Below are 20,355 nucleotides of genomic sequence, written 5' to 3'. Positions count from 1 at the left end.
TTTGACACCTCATTATTTAAAAAAAAATGGAAATATTTCGTCTCGATCTAATCTTGTTCATAGAGATTTCTAGGAAGAAGTTTAAAGTTGCAATTTCAACAGTCTAAGCATACAAAAATTGCCTTTCAATGGCCTCGATTTCAGAGAATTACCTGTACAATCTTTATATATTATTGTAAAGGCTGTTTGCAGTGTAAATAATTTGCTGGATTCAATTGTCATCAAGGTTGACCTGAAATTCTTGAACTGAGTTTATCTCCCAGCAATGTAATTTTCCAACAATCCCATTGGAAAATAAACACAGAAGACTTCTTTGGCACAACTGCAAATCAAAACCAGAAAACAAACAAATCCATGGTCATTTGTTGGGAAAAACCAAGCCAAATTCAAAGAGCTTGATTGATTCAAAGAGCCAAATTCACCCGAACAACTCGGGTTTGATTGCAGAAAATTCAACAGCGCAAAGGCCCAAATGGAAGAGTTACCTCGAAACTTATCATCTTTTGTCACAATCCCAAATGTTTCTGCAGTTTCTCGAATCATGATGCCGCTTATTCCAGTAAAAGCAGGTATTTTACACTCGACAACTGCAACGATATTAATGGACAAAATTCAATACCTAATACGAAAGAGGGACACTGTATATACCTTGTACTCTTGTTCCAATACAATTTAAAATTACGATTACAATGTTGACTACCTTAAGACAACTCTAAGAATGTGCATATAGGTCATTGTAAAAGTCATTCTCACATGCTACCAGGGTAAAAGAAACCAACCATGCCACTTGGATATTTCAACCAGTTCTTTAATAAGTGAATTGATCATTGATAGATATGAGGAACTTAATGTTTTCTTTTATGAGTTCAACAAATGTAGGAGTAGGGGTGGGGGATCAAATGTTCAATGTTAAAGAACGTGATATGTACTTTATCCACTTAACTATGTTCAGATTCGTATTTATGTGAAAAGAAAACTTAATGTTAATAGAAGATGGATATGGCATGTACACAAATATGGAGAGGGGAAGAAATCCTTCAACCCCTAGTCTACAATGATATAGTTTTCACACCAATATTACAATTTTCACGGTGCTATTCTATTGGTCTACAAAATTTTTATTTTTCTCAGGTTGTGCTTCTTTCATTAACCTCTGTGCTGGTGGGCCTTGTTCTTCGTTCAGCTTTCTTTTTGTGTTTCATTCATATTAATGAAAGTTAGTTTATTCAATTAAGAAAGGTCTAGATGCTTATGATATCAATGTAAATAACTGATAGAAGAAAATAATAGTTTTACCTAGGATAATGGAACCGTGAAGATCTGCAGTGAGAAGATTTTGAGCCAACGCATCTTGCCTGCAAGATTCAGAACTTCAATCAGACAACCAAACAGACAACACATGATAAATAAAGACAGGCATTAATTTGTAAAACATGAGCCAAAAATAAGCGTGAAAATGTAACACAAGTGAAATTTGAGAAATAAATTACAGGATATGAACAAATTGGTAAAAAATCTAACCCAACATGGCGCAAGCGTTTTGTCATGTAGCTCTTCCACATATCATGCATTGGCAAAAAGATCTCAAACCTGCAATAAAAATACACAATAAATTCATTCTCAAACGATGACAGTGAATAAACCAAAGAAAACTCATTTTAATGGATGTTTATCAAGAACAACCTTGGAACTCCACATAAAGTACAGTGAACATGTCTTTGATCAATGACCTTTCAATTTTCTTTTCTTATGGTTAAGGCAACAACTAAATTCTAAATCTAATTCTAATTTCAGGAGAAACAGACACTTTCATCACCCTATGACTCTCTTTACCAAGAAGATAAATGGAACTCACTTATGGAAATCAGAATGCAAATCAAACGTCCCACAGTTTTTATGTTGCTTCATAGACATACGCCTTTTGGATCGCTTTGAATAGTTCCGCAAAGCCCTCATTCGAGAGCCAATCATTCCAGGACGTTTTGGAACAAAGTTATCAAGAATGATCCATGAATCAACTTTCAATTCTCTTGATCGCTTAACGTAACCCCCATTTCTTAGCTCGTGACAAATCTTGCTAACCACTCCTCTGTTACTTGAAACCTGCAAAAGGTGAGGTTCAAATTAACCAAGAAGTACATATACATTTTTTTAATAATAGGGTATCCGAGACCTTGTTACTTAACATAATCCCATGACCCAGATCACTGTTTTTCAGAAGCCTTACGTTACCAATCAATGCCAGCTCCGGATACAATAAGAGTTTATTGAGTTTCAGTGAGAACAACTTACATCCATATTTGTAGCCAGCAAATTTTCATTCACAGCAGCTGAAAGGGTGAAATATATTGGATCATTTTCTTCTACATCTGCATGTGAAAGGAAGCAATTAACCATAAACAAACTAAAAACATAATGACTTCGCCACCAACCGAAAGTATATAAATATATAGGTATAATGAAGGAACCTATATTTAGGGTTTTTTCTTTACGGGGCAAAGGAATTAAATAACCAGATGTATTTCCTGCGACAACAACTGAAGAAGAATCGGTTAAATCAGCTTTTCCTCCACTATTTGATTCCTTAGTAGAACTAATCTTCTTCTGCTGTTGAAGAAGCTCCGCTTTCGCAGCAGCGCACCTTCGCTCCAATGCCTCCAAAGCACGATTCCTTAGATCTTGAGAGGCTACATTGTCCGCCATAGAAATTTTGATGATCGATTAAGCCTTCGTGAAACAGTATACGATTACTTTACACATCAAACTTGAAACAAAAAAAAGGTATTGAAAGCAAAGAAAGGCACGCGATTCAGGACGCAACAGAAAAAAAGTGATAAAAATTGAATCTAGTTCAGTTCCACGGATATTACTTTGAGAAAGAATTGTGAAGACGGATTGAGGGTTTTGTCGATCCCTTCCACTCCTCTGCGCCAAAATAAAACTAGGTTCATTTAGAGACGGAGAGCAGAGACAAATTTCGGCGGTGAGTCTGATACAGAACAGAGACGGAGCGAGTACCGTGTGGAGAAGAAAACCTCGAGCCGGTCGGTTCGGGTTTCACGGTTCAGTGATCAGTGGTCGCCGACTCGACGGCGTGAGACGAAGAAGTGTGATTGTTTTTGTCGACAAGGCCTTTAGCATATGGTCAATGAGTGGATCAGGCTTAGAGTTAGTTCAAAGTAATTCACACATATCTCCCATTCAAAAGTTATAAGTTGGACTGGATTATATGTTATTTTTTTAATATATTTATACATTGAACCGATTTGACTTGATTCAAGTTTTATCATTCCTGCTATCGAAGCAAACTATTTTCTTTTTTTAAGGAGAAAATATATTTTTGGACAAATTGCATAAACCACTGTAACAATTTCACCCATAAACTTTTATTTGTAAAAATCAAACCCTTAAGCTATTATAAATGAAAAAATTAGACATCTAAACTTTTAACGGTAAAAATTAAACCCTTAAACTTACCAATTGTACCAATAAACTTTATATATTAAAAATCACACCCTCAAAATACCTTCCATTAAACCCAACAAACAAAATCTGGAAGAAGATAAAGGAAAATTAATACATTTTGTCTGGGAAATAACAAATAAGAAGCTAAAAGCAACAATTCACATTGAAATGCTTCAACGAGTGGCCAAATTGGGAAATTTTTGTTCCAACCCATATGTCTTCATCGTCTTCCCAATCGCCAGGGTGTGGGCAACCTTATTTTACTCCATTTTGATAAGGAAAATTAATTAATTACTCTTATAGTCTAATCGATTTTTGTTTGATTTCTAATGTTGATTCCGACTGGTGAGGCGTCCCGCCGATGGCAAATCATACTGCAGAGAATCTACAATCGGCAAACTTTGGAGCTGAACGGCGACGAGGGCGAGATACCGTCATGGGACCTCTGCAACCCTTAAACCTCCCACTGTAAAAATCTTCCTTTTAAGGTAGAAGAGAAGCCTCCCGATGGAGGTTGTTTAATTTGAGGGTGAATTTTAAAATAGATTCAATATTCTTTTTAATCCGAGAGTTCAATTTTTACCCATTAAAAGTTAATGAGGGATCAATTTTCTCATTTGATAAAATTTAAGGGGTTTAATTTTAATTATTAAAGGTTTATAGGTATAATTTTTTCATGTTTAAAAGTCTGAGAGTTTAATTTTTATCATTAAAATTTATGGGTAAAATTGTAACAAGAAGTAACGTGGTTTTTGCAATTTATCCTATATTCTTTTTTATGAAATTTGCCATATATATCTATTTGGTCATTTTTAAATTGGGCATTTTTAAATCTGGCTTTAGAGAATAACTCCCTTTATGATCTGTAGCTTAAATTTTGAGAAATTTGACAGATTTCAAATGAATTCTCATATCTCACGATTTTTTAATCGGATTTCAAATCCTATTTTTATGTAAAAAAATTTACAGATCAAAATGGTTGGATTTTGCAATATTTTACACCATTTCAAACTAGATTACATATTTAACATTTTTCATATTTTAATTTATAATTAATAAATTTAGATTGAAAACCTAAATAAGCAAAAATTTATTTTATTTTATTTTAATTTGTATCCAACATCCAAACAAATAAATTTAATTTAATTAATTTCAAATCATCAGTCATCCCAAACAATATAAATCATTTAAAATCATTTATTAAATTTCAAATAACAAAATTTAAATTCATTTATTTAACTTTTTTGACGCCAAATAAAAGGTTTGTGGATGTGAGAGTAAGATAATCCACGGTAAAATTATAATAAAAAAACAAATGGTTTTATTTTAAAAATTAAAAGAAAGTTTGTTGATTTGATGGTATTAAATATTCATTGAATAATGATGTATGCATAGATTCCATATTTTATGGGTGATAAATCAACATTTTCATCGTATTAAAAAAATCAACAAAATATCATTTATATATATATATAATTCTAATACCGATTATTTCTAATTTATTTTGAAAATGGAAAGAGGTTTATTTGTTAATTTAAATATTTTACGATTTTTTAAATTTTTATAGAACTATTAATTCCATCCACATTTTTGGTCTGACATTTTAATCGAGATTGGTTAATTCATTTATTTTTTTCAGTTCCATTTTTATTTTTATTTTTGTTTTTATTTTTTATTTTGTTTGTTTGTTTGACAAGTAGTTCCATTAACTTTATGAAACTGAAAACTGGAATTTAGGGAAGCAATTAGAACTAATTAATAGGGTGTTAATGCGATCTGTCCAACGGTAACTTGCTGGTTGATCCGTCCCTATATCTTCTTTTCCCTCGCTCACAAGTCACAAACCCCGCCCTTTTCTTCTTCATTTGCCTCCTCAGTGTTCGTCGAAACCAATCCAAACCCTACAGAACGCGTTGAATGTTGATCCAACCCCTCACTCACAGTCTCTTCTCGAGCCTTATTCATCCACTCACATTCGCGCATTGAGTTGAATCACAGCGGCCCTTTGAGTGTTCGTTTGTTGCTACGATTGGAGTGACCAACGAAACCAAACCCGAGATCGATCATTATAAGGCACTCTGTTCTGGGTTCGAAATTCTAGGGTTCGCCCACATATTCCGATTGTTTGTTCTTTCGCTCTTGTGCCATTTTATATCTTATTTCCTCTAATCAACTCCGCGATTTTTTGCTCTACAGAGGGGAGTGCGTCTCAAACCTCGTTTGCGAACTCCCTATATGCATCATCCGACATGAAGGACTGGTGAGTTTAAATTCCATCTTACTCTGGTTTTAATTCATCTTCTAAAAACAAAACAAAATAAAAGTCATCCCTGAAAGTTCATCTTATAAAGAAAAAACCCATTTGCACATACTTGAGTATCCCAAGGGGCAGATTACGCCGAGGGGGAAACTGGGCTGCCGCAAAATGAAGAGAAAAGGGGATTTAGGGTTTTATAAATTTATTTATACATCTTGGTTCGGTTCGATCTTTTCGATTTCTTTTATCAAACCCAAACCAAAAATTTTCAGTTCCCTGAAATCGAAAACCAGTCTGTTTGGACTGGATGCGGTTCGTCGGTTTTTTTTATCTCCTCTTTTCTGAGTTAGTCATTTCTGCATTGGTTGCCCAGAAACAGTGGGAAAATAACTGCAGCAATTTTCGCGGATACCCCATTTTCTTCATCTTTGATTTTTGCGTGTCTTTATGTTTTTTCTCTGTTATGTTGCCACTCAACACTAACCTTTCTATTATTCAATTGCAGAAGAAAGGAAATCACACATGCAAACTTGAAGCTCTCGACAAGAAGAACAACAATGAAGAGTATATCAGAGAGGGAGAAGAAGAACAATCAGCAAGTAGCTAATCTGTGATTCTGTATGGTTTTCAAGTTCATTTAAGGTTGTTTTCTTTTGACTGCTCTATCTCATCTCAATGAATTGGAAACCTAACTGCATAACAGCCACATTTTCTTCATTTTGCTCAATCTGTTCACTGCCATAACCCAAACATCTAGAAGAATTTATGTCATCCATAGCTTATGGTATTGAGTTTCTGTATTGTTAGCGTTCTTTTTATCTCTTACTCTGTGTATGTTTTGAAGTTGTGGATGTTTTGAAGTTTGATCAGTTAATAATCATTCAAGGTTATGTTCATCAAATATCCAAATGCATGTTTTTAGTATTCTTTTTGAATACACGGAGGTTGTTCCTAAGAAGATATATGAATTCTTTGGATGTTTTCTCTTTTCTTCTTGATGGTTTGGATAGATATCTTAATTGTTTTATTTGTAAAATTCTCACCGTGGACTTGTTATGCATATTCATTTTGCATTTTCCTGTTGAAGCCTTGTTTGTAATTTATTATGATTTATAGAACGGGTGTGCTCCAGTGAAGAGGAGTAGCACCTGGTCAAAGGTAATTTGCTTATAATTAGATATAGATGAATGTCTTTTGAGGGAGGTAGGTATTACTTTGTTCGAGTGGAGGATTGTTTGGTTTTTGACCAAAATCCTACTTTGGGTAAGGAAGGGGTTCATGATATAAGTTAGGGATAACATCTCCATTACAATGAGACCTTTTGGGTGATACCAAAAGAAAAACCATGAGGACTTATGCCCAAAGTGGACAATATCATATAATAAGGAGATGTGGGGGTGGTTCCTTGTCCTTAACAAATGGTATCAGGGTCTTGCCCTTCACTTAGCAATATGGGTAGAATCCTCGAGTGCCTGGTTTTACTATTCTAGGATTGTTGGTTTAGCTATTTGAGGATTGTTTGGTTTGTGACCAAAGTATTACAATGGCTAGGGAAGAGTGAAGTCCATGGTATACAAGTTAGGGACAACATCTCCATTACAATGAGATCTCTTGGGTGATACCAAAAAAAACCACAAGGGTTTATGCCCAAAGTGTACAATATCATATAATGTGGAGATGTGGAGGGTGGTCCCTTGTCCATAACAAGTGGTATCAGAGTCATGCACTCACTTAGTAATGTGGGTAGAACGGGTGTTTTACAAATGACGAGCCTTTCGAAATCCGTGGTTGAGCTATCTGACAGGGATATTCTCTCGTAAATAGGGGTGGTACTTGTTTAAAGGTAATATGCTCATAATTAGACACGAATAGACAATTATTTGAGGGGAGGGGAGGCGGTACTTTGTTCGAGGGGAGAATTGTTTTGTTTTTTACTCAAGTCTTACATTGGCTAGGGAAGAGGAAAGTCCATGGTATATAAGTTAGGGACAACATCTCCATTACAATGAGACATTTTGGGTGATACCAAAAGAAAAACCACGAGGGCTTAGGCCCAAAGTGGATAACATCATATAATATCATCTAACATGGAGATGTGGAGGGTGGTTCCTTATCTCTTACAAATGGTATCAGGGCATTGCCCTTCACTTAGCAATGTGGGTAGAATTCTTGGATGCCTCTAGCGTTCGTTAGCAGAAGAGGATAGGATTTATTACAACATTTATGTAGAAATGCCTTACAAAGTGGCGAGCCTCTGGACATTCGTGGTTGAGCTATCTGACAACGATATGCTCCCGTCTATGAAGCACAGACACTCTATTTTAGGCGTAGTGTCCATGTTGGACACAGTACAAACATGTTGTGTCCGACACGCCTATTTATGTGTCCTTTTTCTTTCTTTTTTAAAATTTCGAACACGCCTTGGACACCTAGGACACATATTGAACTTGATCCTCGTTACTAGTTGCATGAACTGTCATTAGTTGCATGAAACTGCCAGATGGCAGTTTATCTCTTTTGAAAACACTTTCTAAGTTGCATGATGTTGCTAGATAAGAGGAAGGTTCATGGTACATAAGTTACCTCTTTTGAAGACACGCTCGTTACCAGAAGCAGATAGGAATCATTACACGGATGGATGACACTTTGAGGAGGGGAGAGGTGGTACTTTGTTCAAGGGGAGAGTTGTTGGATTTGTGACCAAAGTTCCACATTGGCTAGATAAGAGGAAGGTTCATGATACATAAGTTAGGAACAACATCTGCATTATAATGAAGCTTTTTGGGTGATTCCAAAAGCAAGACCACGAGGGCTTGTGCCCAAAGTTGTCAGTATCATATAATGTGGAGATGTAGAGGGTGGTCCCTTGTTCCTAACAAGTGGTATCAGAGCCATGCCCCTCACTTAGCAATGTGGGTAGAATCCTCAGGTGTTTTACAAAGTAGCGAGCCTTTTGAAATCTGTGGTTAAGCTATTTAATAGGAATATGCTCCCAAGAATAGACCGGAGATGATAAAAAGACACAAATGGACTACTCTTTGAGAGGAGGCATGATGATACTTTGTTGGATGGGAGAATTGTTTGGTTTTTTACCAAAGTCTTATATTTGCTAGGGGAGAGGAAAGTCCATGGTATATAATTTAGGGACAACATCTCCATTACAATGAGACCTTTTGGGTGATACCAAAAGAAAAATCATTAGGGTTTATGCCCAAAGTGGACAATATCATATAATATGGATATGTGAAGGGTGATTCTTTGTCCCTAATAAATGATATCAGGCCTTGCCTCTCACTTAGCAATGTGGGTACAATCCTCGGGTGCCTTACAAAGTGGCGAGCATTTAGAAATCAGTGGTTGAGCTATCCGATGACATATGAATTACAATGAGACCTTTTGGGTGATTCTAAAAGCAAAACCACGAGGGCTTATGCCCAAAGTTTACTATATCATAGAACGTGGAGATGTGGAGGGTGGTTCCTTGTCCTTAATAAGTGGTATCAGAGCCATGCCCCTCACTTAGCAATACGGGTAGAATCTTCGGGTGTTTTAAGTAGTGGCCAAGCTCTCGTAATCCGTGGTTAAGCTTACCAATAGTAATATGCTCCCAGTAATAGGAATGACACTTGGTTAAGGTAATGTGTTCATAAAAAGACACGAATGGACGACTCTTTGAGGGAGGCGCGGTGGTACTTTGTACGATGGGAGGATTGTTTGGGTTTTGACCAAAGTCCTACATTTTCTAGAGGAGAGGAAAGTCCATGATATATAAGTTAGGGACAACATCTCCATTACAATGAGACCTTTTGGGTGATACCAAAAGAAAAACCATGAGGGTTTATGTCCAAAGTGGACAATATCATATAATATGGAGACGTGGAGGGTGATTCCTTGTCCCTAACAAATGGTATTAGGCTTTGCCCCTCATATAGCAATGTAGGTACAATCCCTAGTTGCCTTGCAAAGTGGCGAGCCTTTGGAAATTTGTGGTTGAGCTATCCAATGCGATATGTTCCTGTGAAAATGAGTGGTGCATGGTTAAAGGTGATGTGCTCATAATAAGACGCAGATGAATCACGCTTTGAAGGGATGCTGAGGGGTACTTTGTTTGAGGAGAGGATCGTTGGATTTGTGACCAAAGTCCCACATTGGCTAAATAAGAAGAAGGTTCATGGTATATAAGTTAGGAACAACATTTGCATTACAATGAAGCCTTTTGGGTGATTCCAAAAGTAAAACCACTAAGGCTTATGCCCAAAGTGGACAATATCATATAATGTGGAGATGTTGAGGTTGGTATCTTGTCCTTATCAGAGTCGTGCTCGGGTGACTTACGAAGTGGTGAGTCTCTGGAAATTCGTGGTCGCACTATCTGACAGGTGGTATGCGTAAGTGTAGAGGAGTGACGCCTAGTTAAAGGTGATGTGCTCATAATAAGACATGGATGAATGAGTTTTTGAGGGGGAGGCTTCATGGTACTTTGTTTGAAGAGAGGATTGTTAGGTTTGCGACCAAAGTCTCACTTTGGCAAGGTAAGAGGAAGATCTATGCTATGCAAGTTAGGGACAACATCTCCATTACAATGAGGCCTTTTTGGTGATACCAAAAGCAAAACCACAAGGACTTAGGGTTATATTATATGCTTAGTACAACATCAAAGATACTGAGTCAAGTTCAATTGCAACTGTTTATCCGTCAATAAGGTGAAAAGATGATGTTATGAGCTTTCTCTTTTTGCAGGTTGTTGGAATTTTCAGGATGGTAATTTTTCCACTTCTTTGTCAGCTGCTGCCAAGTATGGATGAAAACCTCTACCTCAACAAGTATACATTTTCTTTTAGTATATTTCCATTTCCATGTTCTTCATCTTCCCTATATTGATACGAGCCGATGCAATTTTTCCCTAAAATTTACAGTATTTTTTATTGTTTTATTTCTTGTTATTTTAATACTGCATTTTGGTTTCACCCTCATCTAAGTGGGATTGATCTAAGGGCTTAATATGTGCTTCGTCCAACTTTGATAATGTTTTTTATGATTATATTCTCATTTTTAGTTTTCTGTTCTAAAATGTAAGTTTGTTTACAATATGGATGTTCAGGAATCAAACTTATTAAGGACAACATGAAACACTAAAGATTATGTTATGGCTGAATTTCTTAAAGTTTAAGAAGTAATGTTACTCTGCCACAAAGATCTACTTCCTTCAGTTATTATGGATAACTTCTTTTGGGCTTTTAGGTAACTCAGATCAAGTATTTTCAGAACTCGGCACCAAAAGAACCTTGTTTTTATCCCCTTTGCCAACTTGGTAAGCTCTCAACCTTCTAATTGATTAGGCATGCATGGATGTTCTATGTAATTATGTCGAGAACCATTATGTTTATGCATAGAGTACTGGTAGCACCAAGTTTTAATGTAAAATTAAGTTTAATACCTAAAGCTTGCATGGCGACCTTAGCTAAATAAGTGCTTTTGATTAGTTTTCTCCCTCCCTCCTATGTCTCTTTCTTTCCCTTTCCCTCTCCATCTCTTCCTTTCCTCTCTCCTCCGTTCTCGATCCTCTTTAACTCTCTCCCTCCCTCTTCTTTCCTCCTTCCATTCCTATTATCAGATTGTTGTGTTTCAATGTTATTTGGTTATGAGCCTTTGATGTTGTTAGAATTATCTTGTGGTTGGTTAGGATTATTATTTACCGTTTGCTTATTTATCTTCTTGTTGTTTTTCGTTGTCGTTGTGGTTATTTTTGTTTCACTGGTGGTGGTTGTTTTAAGAAATGTTTTTTTTTTCTTCCATAATATCACATTTTTCTCTATGTATATATAAGATGCTATTTAGTGATTCTTGAGGACAGTAAAAATATTGCTTAATCTATTGTTGGACATATAGTAACAAAGAATATTTAGGTTCTAGTTGATAAGTTATTCGAAAGAAGAGCTTCAATATATTAGGGGATGGACATCAGTTCTTTGCTACTCCATCTAATGTTGAGACTCAAATACCCCACGTTACTTGGTAGTACATATTTGTTGATTTCTTAGTCCAATTTCATAAACTTACCTCAAATTACCTCATAATTACTTTTTCTAGTCAATTGATATAAAAGTGTTACTTATGTGCAGATTATTATTGATTCATTCCTTGGTCAACTTTTGGCTTCCGGCTTGATTGATCAAAATAATGCGAAGGAAACCTAATTCATGCAAAGTAATTTGAAGGTAACTTGATTGATGCTTAAAGTCGTTATTCTAGCATGACATTTTTATCTTTGGCATGGACGTCTCCACCTCCGTTATTTTTTCTCTCGTCTATCTTTCTCCCTCCCTCCCTTTGTTGCCAAGGTGGCAACCTAAGTTTTGTGCATATGGATGGTAGAATAGCCATGGATGAGCCTAATAAGAATTTACATCTTTAATTCATGTCAAGAAAGTTTTGTTGTCCATCTACCAGCATTTTGTATGATATCACCTTACTAATTAAGAATTAACTTCCTTAATTCATGTCTTGAAAGTTTTTGTTGTCCATCTACCAGCATTTTGTAAGTTATCACCTTACTAATTTGGTATTAGATGGCGAAAAGAGGGCAAGAGAACAAATCCATAAAAAGGTCGAGAGCAACTTCTCTCGCACGACTCCCTACCACATACAAAAAATTACCTGCCCCCCCCCCCCCCCCCCCCCCCTCCCAAACAACAACGAGAAAACAACTGCTTACACATTTCTACATGCATTTTTCTTCCTAGCTGAATTTGTAGTATGGAGAACCACATTGCAGGTTGCATGTCAAGGACGACAATTCTATGAGGTGTTTAGTGGGTAGTTATCAACATCTTTTCTGTCACATTTCAAAATTTCGTTGAACCCTTTTTTCTATTGAGAAACAAAGCATTGTCTTTCTCCATTGTTGAAGAGTTCTATTCTGTCAACCCTTAGGAGTATATCTTATGTTTCTCCCTTCATTGATCTGGGAATGTGGGGCATCACATGGTATGTTTAGATTAAGTGAATTTTATTGTCCTCAGAAATAAGGATTTCATTGCATTTAAAAAAATGGATTGTTTACCGGAAGTTTTTGTTAATCATTGCATTATATTGATCAAAAGTGTTTGTTTAATGAAGTCATGACAAAAGTAAAACCCAGCTTGCTCTTTTTCGGTAATTAAAAGTGGTGACTGTTCAGTAACTTTTTTCTAGCCTCGTGAAAATAGCTTCTAAAACTCAGTGGAACATGTATTTTCTTTCTAGCTTAATTATTTTTTCTTTCATGTTGCAAAAGTTCATCAAATTGTCTTTTCAATTGGGAACAAAGCACTTTTTGAGTCCACTATTGAAGAGTTCCATTATATTTTGCAGTACGACAGGTAGGTGCCTATCTAATGTTGCTTTATTCTATAGTTGCCAATAGGCAGGCATCACAAGTTTCCTAATGGTAAGTTTACATTAAGTGAATCTTATTTTCTTCTTGTTCATATTTTGCTCCTGTATACTGTCTTCAATGTCTTCAATCTCCTAATATTATGGGGTGGTTTCCATTCCTTTCTATTCCTAGTATTAGGTGCATACCTTATGTTGCTTTACTCGGCAGTTGCCAATGGACATCACAAGTTTCCTAATGGTAAGTTTACATGGAGTGAATCTTATTTTCTTCATGTTCATATTTTGAGTTCCTGTGTGCATTCTTCAATGTTTTCGATCTCCTAGTATTATGGGGTGGTTTCTATTCCTTTCTATTCCTAGTATTAGGTGCATATCTTATGTTGCTTTACCCTACAGTTGCCAATGGGCAGACATCACACGTTTCCTAATGGTAAGTTTACATGAAGTGAATCTTATTTTCTTCTTGTTTATATGGAGCTCCTGTGTACTGTTTTAAATGTCTTCAATTTCCTAATATTATGGGGTGATTTCTACTCCTTTCTCAAACAGAGCCCAGGAGTTTGATGGCAAAACATACATTTCTCTCTAAATTTTGTCCCCCTCTAAAACTTATTTTCCTTTAAAGGTTTTGTACATATTGCTTTATGGCAACACCCATAACATATATTCAACTGTTCTACTTTTTGTATTTAGAGAATTTGTCATTTTTTTTTTTGCAGAATATATTTGTTATTCACTCACTGGAATCTGAAATATTATGATATGAATAAATTTCTTTAAAGTTGAAAAAGTGATATTACTCAGATCAAGGGGGCCAAAACCTTGTTTTGATCCCCTTGCAGGCTTGGTTGACTCTCAAACTCAGGCATGCATGAACATTTTACATAATTTATGTTTAGAAATATTATGTTTAGCATGGGGAATACTAGTAGCACCTAGTTTTACTTTCCAATAAACTTTCATGTTTTTTTTTTTGTAACTACACTACCTATACAAATCACAACTAATCTCATAGGTTTGCTGGGCCTTGTTCCTGAGGTTTTTTTTATTCTCTCTCCTTTTATTTATTTGTTTATTATTATTATTATTATTTTGCTGGAGTTTCTCCATGAATGAATTGTTAAACTTAGATGTAAAATTAAGTTCTCGCTTCATAACATCGTATGCCCTAGTTATATTTTCATGGGAAGTGTTCTTAGCATGTTAGATCAGTAGAAGGGTCGGCCAGCTCCTTTCCAACAAATTGTTTCCACTTATTATTGAATTGAAGAATGTCTCTTATAATTTTTTGTTAGATATCCTATGAATGATTAAATTTTACCTAACCCATATGCATAAGCTTTTAGATTGATTGGTGATTTAATCATGTTTAATATGATATTAGAGTATGAGGTCTTGTGTTTGAACTCTTGTATTGTCATTTCCTCCCTATTTAATATTTATTTTCACTTGTGCAAATTTTCAAGCCCACAAGTGAAGGGGAGTGTTAGATATCATATAATCGATTAAATTTACCCTAACTCATAAGCTTAAGCTTTTGAGTTTATTGGTGATTTAATCACGTTTAATATTTTCCAATGAAGTTTCATGTTTTTTTTCCCTGTAACTACACTACCTACACAAATCACAACTAATCTCTTAGAGTGCCAAGCCTTGTTCTGAGTTTTTTTCTCTCTCCCTTTTTCCTTTTATTTTTTTGCTGGAGTTTCTCCTTGTTCTATTTCTTATCATTTTTTTTCATGCTTTAATTGATTTCACACAATAAAACTAAGACTGCCAGATGTTCACGATAGCAAGGACAATTATGTTCTCAAACCCTAAACTCCAAGTCCATCAGAAATAGACTGGACTTTGCAAGCATCAAATTATTTTTATGCAATATTTGTTCAACTGTTCAAGTTTCTGGTTATTGTGGTAATGGATTTCTGTCCAAAAATTCTCATTCTAAACCTTTATTTTTATTTGGTGGGCGCACTTGCCCTTTGTGTATTATCTGTCCCCTACCTCATTTTCTCTCCCCCTCTTTCTCATTATTCTTCCTTAATCCTCCCTTCTCTCGCCCACTCTCTCTTTCTTCCTCCCTCCTTTCCTTTCTTTTCTCCCTCTCTTGTTTCCCCATTCTTTTTCCCTGTGCCCTATCTCCCTTCTTTTTCCCTCTCCCTCTCCTCCTTTTCCTCTCTCCTTTCCTCATTCTCTCTCCATCCCTTCTTATTATTATTGGAGTATTGTGTGTTTCAATGTTACTTGTTTGGAGGATTTGTTTTGGTTAGAATTATCTTGGAGTTGGTTAGGATTATTATTTACGATTTGCTTATTTATACAAAGCTTTTATTTTTGCTTGTGGATGAGAAATACATGGAGTTTTCTCCATTTATTGTTCTAGTATATCTCCTCTCTCTTTCTTTCTCCATGTGGCTGGTTTATTGACGGCTTAGATAGCGGGTTCTCTTGATCAAGGTGTCTTGTCAAGCTATTGAATCCTCTTTTGTTCAAGATGTCCATTCTTATAGGGAGTATTGGATTTTCTGCTGCATTTTCTCTTTCAATACATTACTATTGATTGTTTTTGTGGTGGTTGTTTGTTGTTTATTGTTTTGGTCATTGTTATTGGTTATGACCTTTGGTTGTTGTTGTTCCGGTGTTGTTTTGAGCAATGTTTTTTTTCATAATATTACATTGTTATTTCTCTAAATGTTTTGTATAAGGTGTTAGATATTGAGTAAGAAGTAGATGTAGCTCTATTTTGTCTGATAACCTTGCTTGGGTTTTACTGAATATGTGCTTTTCTCATCAATGCTGTCCGTTGTTGCATAGTTTGATTGGTTTTGAAAATTATGTGATTTATAGGTCAAGGTGTTTTCCAACAAAGCTATTGAATCCTGTTTCATTCAAGTTTTAGTCATTCTTGGAATATTGTTTGTTGAATCTCTGTTGGACCTTCAATTTAGCTAACTTTTTTCTCTGCATTTTCTAACTCGTAAAATAGATTGTATTGGTTGATTTAAAGGTTTGAAAATATATTAACATTGACGTTGAGAACTTTCTTTCCCTCTTTTTTGCGTGTACATTTCAGTTGCATCATTTTCTCTATCAACACATTACTATTGATTGTTCTTGTGGCAGTTGTTTGTTGTTTGTTATGTTGGTCGTTGTTTCTGACCGTTGGTTGTTGTTTAACATTACATTTGTATATGTATTATACAATATGTTATGTTTTCTGATTCATTAGACTCTTCTTAGGGAAGGTAGAATTGTATTTATTGAATTAGAGTATTGTGTTTTGTGTATTTACATTTGAGTTTTGTTTGTCCAAAAGGGACACCTTTTGTCTTTTTGTAGTTTATATGGGCTTTGATGATATAATTTAGAAAGCATGTGATATGCTTTTATTTTTCATATCTTGATTTGTGTCTATATTATATAAGATGTTAGGGCAGGAGAGCTTCTCAGTCCTCTCCAAAAAGACTGAGTTTCTTGTATTGCCTTAAGACCGACCTCATTTGTCTAATTTATTATTTTAATTGCACATTTATTATTGGTTGTATTTGTTTAATTAGATAGATTTAGTATCGTCTTGCTTCTATATAGCTGTGATTGTTTCTACTCCTCCGTGGATTGTTTTTGTTTTTCTAGTCATGTGTGAAAGGGATGAGAATTCGAAGCCATGATATATATCTTAACAAATTGAACAGAACAGACATGTAGATTGTTTTTGTTATTCTCGTAGCAATCGTTCGTTTTGAAACTTTTATTACTTTAACGGAACTGTCCTTTTATATTCATTACATATAAATTGGTGTGTGTGGGTAGGGGTTGGACTTTGGTTCTTTCTGTCTCAACCATATTACTTATTGGGATTAAATACATTGATAGTCTATTTAGGAATCATAATTACATAAAAAGATTTAAATATATAAAATTTAAACTTTTGTACTAAAATAGTACTAATTAAGATGGTACCCATAACACAAATTACTAGTATATCATTCTAAGCATCCACCCAATATTAAATAATTTTATAAATCTAGAAATGGTAAATTGGAAAGTTGCAATTTAAATTTTCGAAACCCTTTTCTTCTTCACCGTCCGTTTTTCTTCCTCCGGTCGTTCGTTCTTCCTCCGATCGTCTGTCTCTATCTACCTTCCTCTTCGGCTGGTTCCATTTTTCTCCATCACCCGTTTCCGTTTATCCCGTTCGAAAGTAGATTTTCGTCCTTCCTTTTATGTATAGATATTATTAGAGAAAAATGTATTATCTTTTATCAAAGGTATTTATATAACCTTTAAAAACAATTCTTTTTTTTTTTATCGGAGATTTTAGTAACCTCTGAAATAGATATATATTTAAAAATTCTTATCGAAAGGAAAATACAGTCTCATCGAAGGTTATTAAAAACCATCGAAAAAAATATAAAATAGTAACCTCCGAGACACCTAGTCATTAAAAAGACTTTAGTTCTTTTAAAACCCCATAAAAGAAACAACCTGTTACTTTCATATAGATAAACAATTCTATATATGAGCATTCTTTCATGCACGTATAGTTGATGAGTTTGGTTTTATTCCTTGTAATTGTTATTTTATTTGAATGAATTTATCTCTTGAACAATGAATTTTAAATGCTATTAAATTCTACCTGATGTTTTTTGTGGAAGATTTACAAATGTCAATTAATAACCTTTTTTTTTGCAGGTTTAAAAATGATTGAGAATGTGATTATGATCGTTGGAATTTGATAAAACCTTTCAAAAGAAAGGTAGAAAGGTATTTGAAACTAACAAATTATCGCCAACTAATTTAACAATTATCGAAGACTTGAAACTTTTGGAAGGTTAACTTACCATTTGAAAAATAAATTTCGACGACTTTTGAAGGTTGAATTAACCTCCCATCTCTATTGTAGTTTTTATAATAGAAATGAGACCAAGTGGTTTCTTTAATTTTTTTTTTTCTTCTACAAAATATCAAATTCAAATAAGCTACTAATTTATTTAATTTTGAATTTAGATCTTCATCTTCATACAATTATTCTTCGTAATTTTTTATTTATAAATTATATATTTTGTGTCGGGGATAAATTTGTTAAATAAAATTATGTATTCCTAGAGAAAAAATCAATTGGTCAATTTTACTATAATCTAATATTTTCGTCATTCCTGCGATTGGCCGTACTAATGTTCAGTTCGCAATGGCCCAAACTTATCCACCAAGTTTTATGTATATACGTAGAGATCAGAGATCAAAAACTTTTTTTTTTTTCTTTTAAGGAAACTTGCTAAGAAACAGCAACTTAAATTGAACTGTGGGCGCCAAAGGATTTTTGGAAAGGAAATATTTAGCTCCTTATTGCATTTTGTCCTCACTGCCATCGAAAATTGACAGCTTATTAATTTTACCTTCTGGTAATATATAGTTATATAGTAAAGTGATGTACGATTTGATTTGTGTCATTCATCTCCTATCTTTTTTTTTTGTCAAATTTTAAAAGTTTGTCATTTTAGTCTCTATTACAAAGTTTTAACACATTATTATATACAATATAGACTGAATAGATGGCATATGGAATTATTAAGGAATAAAATGCAGGGAATTGGAGCCAAAATAAATGGAGAAAAAAAAAAAAGAAGTATTAAAAATGGGGTCGCAGAAAACATGAAAGCCCAATTTTCTTTTCTTGCTGACCCTTTTTAAAGTGATTTATTGAGTCTTTTAATAGATTAAAATAGAAGCAAATTTCGTGATTCGTTTAAGTATCTATGGTTGGAGTGCTTAAGTTAAGTGATCATTATTTGACATCCAGATACTTAGCGAGAGAATCGAGTCATTTAATGAGTTCATAATAATCTTTATAAAGCCAAGGACAAAGCTTCTATAACATCTTTTCTTCATCTTGCCGATTTATAAAAAATACAAATTAAGGAAATGGGTGACCTATAATATATAAGGGAGGATAATTAACCAAAAGAGAAAATGTTGTATTAGAAAAAGAACAATTATCTTTACAAGGCCTTTAAAATTTTAAATTTTACATTTATATCACCAAAATCTTAAAAGAGAACGTGGCGTAATTAAACTTTTAATCATAATTTTCTGCCCTTTTTGTTTTCACCGGGAAACTTTCTTCTTCTTCGTCTGAAAGTAGAATGAAATTAAGAGTACGAGAAGACTGACAAGAAGATTAACCCCGAGGACAGAGAGGACCTGCGTCAAGAGCGGCGGCGGCGTCAAAGCTCTAACCGACGACCCATAAGCCAAAGCGATGCCGGTGATTGCGGTGCCCATGGTGAAGTAGAGAAAGTACCTGGAAGCCGAGAGTTGGGCCTTTTTCGTGAAATCGTTGAGCAACATCAGAAGTTGCGTCAGCGCAGCCGCCAGGCACAGCGTTGCGCCGACGATGAAAGTGACGTACAGAGATTCGTTTTTGGCGGCCATGATGGACTTGCCGGCCTCGTATCTGGGGTCGCCGTCGTCTTGCCAGACGCCGCCGGGAGGGTTGATTCCGGCTTGGAAAGCGGCCGCCGCCACGAACGTTGCGACTACCATTAGCGACTCTCGTTCGCCCTGAGCCCAGCGGTTCCCTGATGACGCCGCAGAGTTCCGATCATCGTCTCCAGTTTCAATTTCGTTGCCTGCTGCTACTGCTTCTTCCTCCGGCCTACTTGACATGCCTGCCAGATCAACAATAATTTCTGATGATCAGAGCAGATAATTTATTGTTGTTAAGGACATTTGTGTATGTTGTTTCTCCCTTGGCTTCTATTCGTGATTTGATTTTTGTGGATGCTTTGCATTCACTCGTCCACAAAATATATGGATTAATTCATTATTAGTTTTTTTTTTTCTCACGTTTAAAAGACAACGAGTGGTTTATAATATTTGTACATTTGGACAAGGTCACATTAGATGGATAAGTCAAAAGAGTCACATTGTTGTTCCGCTAAAATAACGATTGAGTTACTTTACTTTCAAATTGATAATATCTCTCTTCGACCTATCAAAAATTCGGATGCTAGTTTGAACGTTTTAGAGCTCTAATACCATATTAATACTATAGATATGTCTATTATAAATTTTTATTGGGTCTTTTTTCATTTTAACGTGAGATATAATACATGAGTCCCGTTGATAGATATGATACATGTCAATTTCACTCAAGTAAGGAGTGATTTATAATAGCTGAACATCCCATCTAAATGAGATCTGGTTAGGATGGATGAGTCAAAAGAGTTATTATTTTTTGTCCATACTTCTACTAA

At 34.9% G+C, this 20,355-nt stretch overlaps 2 protein-coding genes and 1 long non-coding RNA gene across 9 annotated transcripts; 1 reads left to right on the top strand and 2 right to left on the bottom strand.

The window, feature by feature from the left end:
* Positions 1–21: 21 nt before the first annotated feature.
* On the bottom strand, positions 22–3,096 carry LOC111004973 (ribonuclease MRP protein subunit POP4). 2 transcript variants are annotated; one of them, XM_088128071.1, is made up of 8 exons: positions 2,871–3,096; positions 2,530–2,727; positions 2,293–2,373; positions 1,856–2,103; positions 1,522–1,590; positions 1,297–1,355; positions 486–587; positions 22–322 (listed from the first exon to the last, which is right to left on the bottom strand). In XM_088128071.1, exons 2-8 carry the CDS (start codon positions 2,701–2,703, stop codon positions 222–224), a joined length of 834 nt encoding a protein of 277 aa, XP_087984197.1. In that variant the 5' UTR covers positions 2,704–2,727; positions 2,871–3,096; the 3' UTR covers positions 22–221. The 2 variants fall into 2 exon arrangements, with proteins under 2 accessions (XP_087984197.1, XP_022131995.1); XM_022276303.2 differs by having other exon boundaries at positions 2,293–2,369; positions 2,469–2,727; positions 2,871–3,094.
* A 2,106-nt stretch (positions 3,097–5,202) lies between these two features.
* LOC111004818 (uncharacterized) lies at positions 5,203–13,893 on the top strand. 6 transcript variants are annotated; one of them, XR_015792793.1, is made up of 9 exons: positions 5,204–5,567; positions 5,662–5,725; positions 6,228–6,364; positions 10,463–10,545; positions 10,964–11,033; positions 11,845–11,940; positions 13,076–13,151; positions 13,272–13,337; positions 13,460–13,893. It is a non-coding gene; the product is annotated as an uncharacterized LOC111004818 (long non-coding RNA). The 6 variants fall into 6 exon arrangements; XR_002600646.2 differs by having other exon boundaries at positions 5,205–5,567; positions 13,272–13,529; positions 13,649–13,893; XR_002600652.2 differs by having other exon boundaries at positions 5,203–5,567; positions 10,463–10,517; positions 13,272–13,893.
* Positions 13,894–19,053: 5,160 nt separating this feature from the next.
* LOC111005012 (uncharacterized) lies at positions 19,054–19,990 on the bottom strand. Its single transcript, XM_088127441.1, has one exon. The coding sequence runs from the start codon at positions 19,763–19,765 to the stop codon at positions 19,205–19,207; it is 561 nt and encodes a 186-aa protein (XP_087983567.1). The 5' UTR covers positions 19,766–19,990; the 3' UTR covers positions 19,054–19,204.
* Positions 19,991–20,355: the final 365 nt, after the last annotated feature.

Source organism: Momordica charantia (assembly GCF_013281855.1).
Source record: "Momordica charantia cultivar OHB3-1 chromosome 8 unlocalized genomic scaffold, Mcharantia_2.0 BLBB01000008.1, whole genome shotgun sequence".
In the NCBI taxonomy this organism is placed as follows: Eukaryota; Viridiplantae; Streptophyta; class Magnoliopsida; order Cucurbitales; family Cucurbitaceae; genus Momordica; species Momordica charantia.
This window is presented reverse-complemented; position numbering and strand designations above follow the sequence as displayed.

Coding starts and splice junctions, on each gene's coding strand:
- LOC111004973 (XM_022276303.2), bottom strand. CDS start 2,703: ATGGCGGACAATGTAGCCTCTCAAGATCTAAGGAATCGTGCTTTGGAG. Junction 588..1,296: donor TCACGGTTCCATTATCCTAG/GTAAAACTATTA, acceptor ATATCGTTGCAG/TTGTCGAGTGTAAAATACCT. Junction 323..485: donor AAAAGATGATAAGTTTCGAG/GTAACTCTTCCA, acceptor TTTGATTTGCAG/TTGTGCCAAAGAAGTCTTCT.
- LOC111005012 (XM_088127441.1), bottom strand. CDS start 19,765: ATGTCAAGTAGGCCGGAGGAAGAAGCAGTAGCAGCAGGCAACGAAATT.